Below are 8,485 nucleotides of genomic sequence, written 5' to 3' on the forward strand. Positions count from 1 at the left end.
TAGCCAGGGTCATGGCAGAACATGAATCGATGCTTTTTTTTGTGTGGATTTGCTTGTAACGCACGCGGAAGCTTTAAATAGCAAAGCGCAGTCAATGGGGAGAATGCTGGCACCCACGGTAAGTTGTTATGAAAAAATGCTGGCACCCGATGTGTTAATAATTGTATTTATTTATTATTATTTTCTTTCTTTTTTTTATTTTCATACATTATTTTCAGGGGGTGCTGCAGCCCCCCAGCACCCCTACTTCCCGCGGTACTGGTTCAAAGCATGGGAAAAAAGCAGCGGTTTATAGTCCGGAAATTACGGTAGTTTTCATCTGTAATGTTTTAGTTTTTGTCTAGTTTTAGTCGACTAAATATCATAAGATTATGATAGGAGAGGAGAGGAGAGGAGAGGAGGAGGTCTCACCATACAGGAGTCCACAGTTCCAGCTTCATATCCAGCACACAGCATTCTGCTGGTGATGGTCTTCATGTCGAAGTAAGACTGACACTGGGCCATGGAGATGATACGAACCTCTCCTTCCTGGAGCTTAAAGGGCACTAGAGACGCACACACACACACACACACACACACACACACACACACACACACACACACACACACACACACACACACACACACACACACACACACACACACACACACACACACACACACACACACACACACACACACACACACACACACACACACACACACACTTGGGTCATAAAATATTCCTAATCATTAGTGAGTAGCCTACAGCAGGGGTTCCCAACCACTTCCAGTCCGCGAGAACGCGGCCGGGAAGTCCAAGTTTTCCCCATGGTGAATCTATGACGTTGCGTCGCCAGGATTTTCCACAGAGCAGAGAAAAGTTGAGTCGGTCACATGAAGATACCAAGGATTAGTCAGTGATGTCACTGAGGTTTATAAACAGCTTTGTCCGTGCTACTTCCTGTAGTGACATCACTGTTGAATCCTTGCTATCTTTATCTTTGTCTTTGTTTCAACGTGTGTTGACGCGCGCCGTCGCTACAAGCTGTAGCCTATTATGTCCCGATGATGATCGGTCGCGCTAATTAAACACTAAACAGGATTATTATTTCATGTCAACATTCAAGTACATTGATCTATCATAAGATGTAACTCAGGTAAAGTAAGGCGTCACTCTGCAAGTTTAACCATAGAGTTAGAGTTTAGTTTTCCACCTGTCCAAAGTCATTTCTGATACAGACATTTCCTCTTTTAATCACCATTTAGGTCAATATAACATTATGTAGTGATATGATGATATCAGACAGCGATGTGCCATTGACTGTCAGTCAACTTGTGATTTGATACGAGTGATACACCCCCCCCCCCCCCCCCCCCCCGTTATGAACTGTTGTATGTCAGCTGGTCCGTGGTTTGCATTTTATTATCATTTCTGTCCATTTATAAATAACTAATCGTATTCATCCACCGTTTGCCTGTGTGTTCTCAATGTGTTATCACTGTCCAACAAACATGTGTGTGTGTGAGTGTGTGCGTGTGTGCGTGTGTGTGTGTGTGTGTGTGTGTGTGTGTGTGTGTGTGTGTGTGTGTGTGTGTGTGTGTGTGTGTGCATGTGCGTGTGCGTGTGCGTGTGTGCGTGTGCGTGTGTGTGTGTGTGTGTGTGTGTGTGCGTGCGTGTGCGTGTGTGTGTGTGCGTGTGTGTACTCACTCCTGTTGCCCATGTGACCCCATCCGGTGATGTAACAGTAGGAATCAGGAAGTGGCATTTCTCCGGGTCGAGGCAAACACACTGGTCTGACGTGTGATGTCACTTCCACCTGGAAGTACACACACTATGATGTCATTATGATGTCACTTCCACCTGGAAGTACACACACTATGATGACATTATGATGTCACTTCCACCTGGAAGTACACACACTATGATGTCATTATGATGTCACTTCCACCTGTACTTTTACTCCACTACATCTCAGAGGCAAATATTGTACTTTTACTCCACTACATTATTTGAAAAATGTAGTTACTAGTTACTTTTCAATTATCAATATTATTATATTATAAAACATACATTAACCACTTCAGTCCTATTTTATACCTATAGGCTATTTGAAAATAGCAGATCTACAAGCTCACAGCGCGTCACATCGCGACGCGTTGTGAGCTTGCAGATCTGCTATTTTCAAACATTTTGGTACTTTTACTTTTGGTACTTTAAGTAAATTTTGATGCCAATACTTTTGTACTTTTACTCAAGTAAATGTCATAGAGCTGTATAGTATAGATTGTGATGTCATAGAGCTGTATAGTATAGATTGTGATGTCATAGAGCTGTATAGTATAGATTGTGATGTCATAGAGCTGTATAGTATAGATTGTGATGTCATAGAGCTGTATAGTATAGATTGTGATGATGTCATAGAGCTGTATAGTATAGATTGTGATGTCATAGAGCTGTATAGTATAGATTGTGATGTCATAGAGCTGTATAGTATAGATTGTGATGTCATAGAGCTGTATAGTATAGATTGTGATGTCATAGAGCTGTATAGTATAGATTGTGATGATGTATAGAGCTGTATAGTATAGATGGTACCTCTGTCTCCAGCTCTATGACGCTGATGTCATAGTCCACTACGGCGCGGTTGTATCTTGGTGAACTATGATGGAACGGACCCCCCTGGTCTGACTGTGATCTCCTGGGTGGTCCAGGTTGTTTATACCCAACACCACCTTCCATAGACTGGGCACTCTCTCTCCTGAGAGAGAGACATTACAGAGACATAGAGAGAGAGAGAGAGACAATGGCCGGGTTTCCAAAAGAGCTCGTGCGTAGAGCATCGTCGCAGGTCCGACGACGGGTCTAACGTGTGACGTCACATGCTTCGCAGTACCATAGCAGGCACGTAGATTTCAGGTCATGCGTGGCCGTACGCAGCTTGCGCAAGCGTCTCCTACACAGCTGGGACTCGGCCAAACCTACGCTCTACCCTCATTAGGCCGGGCCGGGCCGGTGCGTAACGTGCCCCAAAACAAAACAGACATACAAGCTGTCAACACACTGCGATATGCCGTGTCGATAGCTTGCAGATCTGTTCTTTTGGGTAGGGCGAGCGGCTGCAGTGCATCGTCCTCTATGCATGAACCCGAAGTTTACAAATCGTACTCTCACGGATGATCCGATCATCTAATAAAAATATTAAGCACATGCCAAGTTAACTAAAGGTATATAAAATGATGCTGAGCTAAATATGTTTCCTTAATTTCGAAGTTTTATAGTTAAACGTTATGATGAAAGTGCAGTTCCTCTCACAAAGTGACAGCTGTTGCGCTCGCCACAGGGTCCCCACACATTTTTAGCAATGAATTTCCAAAACTTTTCCAAAACTTTTCCAGAATATTTAGCCCAATTTCCAGGCCTATATAACAATCATTCGGCGCAATAATGTGTCTCTTACTCCTATGTAGAATGCCCAAAGAAGGCAGTGTAGCAAAAATAAAGTTTGAGACATACATTAGGCTGCCGTCACACAGCCGTTCGGCGAAAAACTACTTATGTTACATATTTTGTGTAATATTATTCATGTTTATGAAAAATGTTTTGTTTTAACAAAATATTTTTCCAGGACCCTTGATAAATTCCAGGACCTTTGATGATGTTTGATCAATTTCAAACCTTTTCCAGTACTGGATTTTTTTTTTTTTTTTTCAAAATATTTCCAGGAATTTCATGACCGTGGGGACCCTGTCGCCATGTTTATGAATGGTTAAAACATCTTTTGAAAATAGCAGATCTACAAGCTCACAACGTGTCACAAGCTTGTAGATCTGCTCAAAAGATTTTATGCATAGTAGACTTGGGAAATGGGACGTTCTGAGATCGAACCCAAGGCTCCCACTCGCCAGCCCAACGCGTTACCAGTCATGCCAATAAGACTGAGCCCGATAGTTAGGTCTTTTGCACGCCACTTGTCGCTAAATTTGAGTGTGGGGGCTACACAGCGCAGCTGTTCCTCCTAACAGCCGCTCGCCCCAAAATAACAGATCTGCAAGCTATCAACACGGCATGTCGCAGTGTGTTTGTTGTATATATGGTCTGTTTTTTTGGGGAGGCGTCGCCCGTTACGCGCCGTTATATATATATATATATATATATTCCTAAACTTTCCTAAAGTAATTCCCCCCATTGGTGCTAAAAGCTGTCAATCATGCAGGGGGACGCCCCCTCTATCCTCTGAATTTTTTTGAAACGGCGAACAATGGCCGCAGTGTTCATTTAAGAATCATTGAAATGTGTCACCTTTAAATGCATTTTAATACATTACAGAATGTACCTATAAAAATGTAAGTGTCCAATTCATATAAAGGTAAGTTAGATAAAGGTGCGACTTTATCTTAGTATTTTGCAAAATCCTGTATATATAGATATATGTATGCAAAGGGTGTTTAAAACTATAGTAGGATAGCACTACGTAGTTGGACGTAGGCTTTACGTAGGCTACGTCCAGGATCTCTTCACGTGCATGCTGTCTCACGAATGTAAGTTTTAGCACAGACGAAACGGAAACCTACGACGATGGTGTCTACTGAAGCCAATTTAGATGAGACGTTGGGCACACACAGCTGCTACTAACGAAGACAGTGCGCAGCGGGGTTTCTACTGCGCAGATGCGTGGAGGCACCTACGCAGCTCTTCTAGGCTACGCAGGAGCTCAAATTCGTTTGGGAAACGCAAACGTCATGCAAATCGGTACACAGTATCTCTATAGTCATGTGATCAACACGGATCTGTCCCATTTCCCATCCTCATTGCCTATGGTTGGCTTCCAAAGTTTGCAGGATTGGTCCGTTTGAACAAAAAGCCTCAAACTAAGCTTGCGATTTCCGTGAATTTTTCACACGCAAATTCCCACTAGGCCGAGGAAGAAATGCCACCCTTTTCCACATTGGCCTGTTATAGCGCCACCACCAGGTCTAATTTAGCAAAACACATTGTTGGAACAAAATGCCTCAAATCATGAATGCAGTGTCTGATTGCCGTGAAAAGAATAAATGGGCAGACTTTTCACATTGGCACTGGGTGAAAAAATGGGTTACAAAATCATGGGATAAAAAAAAAAAAAAAATGCAAATAACAAAACAAAATAAAACACTCACCCCTCAAAGCAGTGGGCCACGGTGAGGGCCCATCGTTGACCAATCAGAACGCAGCCACAGATGTGTCCACTGTGTCCACTCTGCAGGGAGCACTGCCACGGCCACGCCCCCGGGCGAGACACCCGGCCCCCAAGAATCCTCTTCTTCCTGTGGCGAGACACGCCCCTACTGCCAGCCTAAGACCACAGTCTGAGAGAGAGAGAGAGAGAGAGAGAGAGAGAGAGAGAGAGAGAGAGAGAGAGAGAGAGAGAGACACACAGAGAGAGAGAGACATAGAGAGAGACAGACAGACAGAGAAAGAGAGAGAGACAGATAGAGAAAGAGATATAGAAGGGCAGATAGAGAAAGAGAGAGAGAGACATTGACAGAGACACAGACAGACAGACAGACAGACAGACAGACAGACAGAGATTTAAATTATCTTCATTTAGGAAGGCAACATCAATACAATATGATAAAGAAATACAGTAAACAGAATATAGTTGTTTGTCAACTTTCACATTATGAAATCAATCTAAATATGAATATAATGAAACATGTTTTACCTTCTCTGGTACAAAGAACTGATACTCTGTTTCCTGAATGACACGAGTGACTGAGAGAGAGAGAGAGAGAGAGAGAGAGAGAGAGAGAGAGAGAGAGAGAGAGAGAGAGAGAGAGAGAGAGAGAGAGAGAGAGAGAGAGAGATAATTATTTCAATTTATTAGAAAATGTTTTTCCCCTCAAATCACATGATTAGACCAACCGACTCATAGGATAGTGAATCATGCTGTTCCACTGGGTTTATAATATGCATTATGACCAGCAACCCTTCATAAACCTTGTTATAAGTTGTCATACATGGTTATAAATATGTAAAACAAGTGCTATGAAGCCTTATAAGCAGGTTATAAAGCATTATAAATGTGATTATAAAGCATTATAAATGTGATTATAATGCATTATGTGTTAACATAAAGTCAGAACGGCCTCGCGTTACCTTCTCTTCTCCAGGAGTCCCTGCAGGGCGGAGCCATTCCTCTGCTGCCAATCAGGATGCACGTGTAACCACCGGCGACGCCCCTGCACCCCGGGCTGGTCCGGTACCATGGTAACGGAGGACGGAACCCTACACTCGCGCGCGCACCACACACACACACACACACACGCATACGCGCACACAGACACAGACACACACACACACACACACACACACACACACACACACACACACGCATACGCGCACACAGACACACGCACACAGACATACACACACACACACACACACGCACACGCACACGCACACACCACACACACACAGACACACGCACGCACACACAGACACACACACACACAGACACACACACACACAGACACACACACACAGACGCACACGCACGCAAACACAGACACACACACACACACACACACACACACACACACACTTATTAATTATGATGCTACTGATACTGACACTGTGTGTGTGTGTGTGTGTGTGTGTGTGTGTGTGTGTGTGTGTGTGTGTGTGTGTGTGTGTGTGTGTGTGTGTGTGTGTGTGTGTGTGTGTGTGTGTTTGTGTGTGTGTGTGTGTGCGCACGTGCACATACAGTATACAAGGACAGAATTAGCCACTACGGGGCTCCAAACCGTAATGCCCCCCCCCCCCATAATGCCCCCCCCCCCCTTACCCAAGAAGTAATTCCCTCTTGTAATTTCTAGGGAGTAAGTGGTTAACTGCTTGCAACCATTATCATCAATGGCGGTTGCAACACCCTGGGCCAGACCTGGGATGTTGGTTGTCTAGGAAGTTGACAACCGGAAATGGTTGAATTTGGCTGAAGTACCGCCCAAGGAAATGACGTTGATGCTTTACAAATCTGTTAACATTCTCCGTGAATGAAACGAGTGTTGTGATTGGTCAAAAAATATCGTTTCCGGGGGAAACGTAAATGCCGTCCACTCAGGACTTCCTAGACACTCGCTGCTTTAGGTCGTGACCAGGCTCTTCTCTTCACAGATGAGTGAGGCTGGGACCGAGGTTGCGGTTGCAAGGAGTTGCGACTTGTTGCATTGGTGCAAGGTCTGACCAAGAGCCCTGGGATTACACTGGTGTGTTGAGACGATGTATTCAGGTTCACAGCTACTGTACCAGAGAGGCCACACACCAGACGGGGCATCTTGTCTGTGGTCGGCTCCAGTGGCGTGCACAGACATTTTGAGGGGCAGGTACTCAAGTAAATTACACCTTTTTTTGTTTACTTGGTCTGCTCTTTTTTCCCTCTACACCTATACCTCTTTGCCAAAAATAGCCGATCTACAAGCCCACAACGCCTCGCAGCGCGAGGCGTTGTGGGCTTGTAGATCTGCTATTTTTGGCTAAAGTTCCTCAGAAAAAGGGATGCTAGGTTTCGAGTGGTTATGGTAAAAAGAAAAATCCTATCACATAAAGATTTGGCGGACCCCCTGTAGTAACTCTGAGGACCCCCAGGTGAAGACCCCTGCTGTGCCCTTTTTTCAAAAGGGCACTTCTGGTCAAGAGGGCAAAGGGCAGGTGCTCTAGCACCACCTAGAGTCTATCTGTGCACGTCCCTGTATATGACCCTTTGGGATTTCTGCCACCATTTGCTCTGCCAGCCGGGCTGATGATGCAGAAGCTTTGCTTTTCCATCTTGGTGTTGGGTTCGAAGCCATAGACATTTCTACAAAATATAGTCATTTATCAGACTCTCTTTATCCAGAGTGACTTACTGTACAATAAACAGGGTAAACAGATAGAATGTAGAGACACAGTGTAGTAAACTATGATCACAGGAAAACAATGAACCTAGCATCATATTAACAATATCATATCTACATAAAAAAAAATAACGTTGTGGTCAAGGACACGTGCGCACGTGAGTATGCGTGTGGGTGTGCGCGTGTGCGTGTGCGTGTGCGTGTATGTGCGTACGTGCGTGCGTGTGTGTGTGTGTGTGTGTGTGTGTGTCTATATCTACTGACCTTACCCTAGGCCCAGCTGGTTGCAGGTCAGCTGGCTGAGCTGAGGAGTCCATTCATCTCCACACACCTGGTACTGAGCCGCTGTCTTATGAACCGTGAGGACAGAGAGCCCACTGTCTGACAGAGACACTGAGACACACACACAGTCACACACACGCACACACACACGCACACACACACACACACACACAGACACAGACACAGAACGCGCACACGCACGCACACACACACACACACACACACACACACACACACACACACACACGATAGTCAGAACCGATCCTGCACTATGTGTCAGAGACACTGACACACAGTTTTATGCATTTAGCAGACACTCTTAATCCACAGTAAGCAAGAACACAAGATA

General features: G+C 44.7%; 1 protein-coding gene across 1 annotated transcript in view; it reads right to left on the bottom strand.

The window, feature by feature from the left end:
• corin (corin, serine peptidase) overlaps positions 1 to 8,485 on the bottom strand; it is a 58,341-nt gene that overhangs the window by 1,690 nt on the left and 48,166 nt on the right. The window contains 10 exon segments of the mRNA XM_084042873.1: positions 412 to 545; positions 1,691 to 1,799; positions 2,579 to 2,637; positions 2,640 to 2,724; positions 2,726 to 2,741; positions 5,140 to 5,297; positions 5,300 to 5,328; positions 5,685 to 5,734; positions 6,119 to 6,247; positions 8,124 to 8,247. Coding sequence (XP_083898999.1) covers positions 412 to 545; positions 1,691 to 1,799; positions 2,579 to 2,637; positions 2,640 to 2,724; positions 2,726 to 2,741; positions 5,140 to 5,297; positions 5,300 to 5,328; positions 5,685 to 5,734; positions 6,119 to 6,247; positions 8,124 to 8,247 — 893 coding nt within the window.

The sequence above is a fragment of the Gymnoscopelus microlampas genome, assembly GCF_963454915.1.
Source record: "Gymnoscopelus microlampas genome assembly, chromosome: 19".
Classification (NCBI taxonomy): domain Eukaryota; kingdom Metazoa; phylum Chordata; class Actinopteri; order Myctophiformes; family Myctophidae; genus Gymnoscopelus; species Gymnoscopelus microlampas.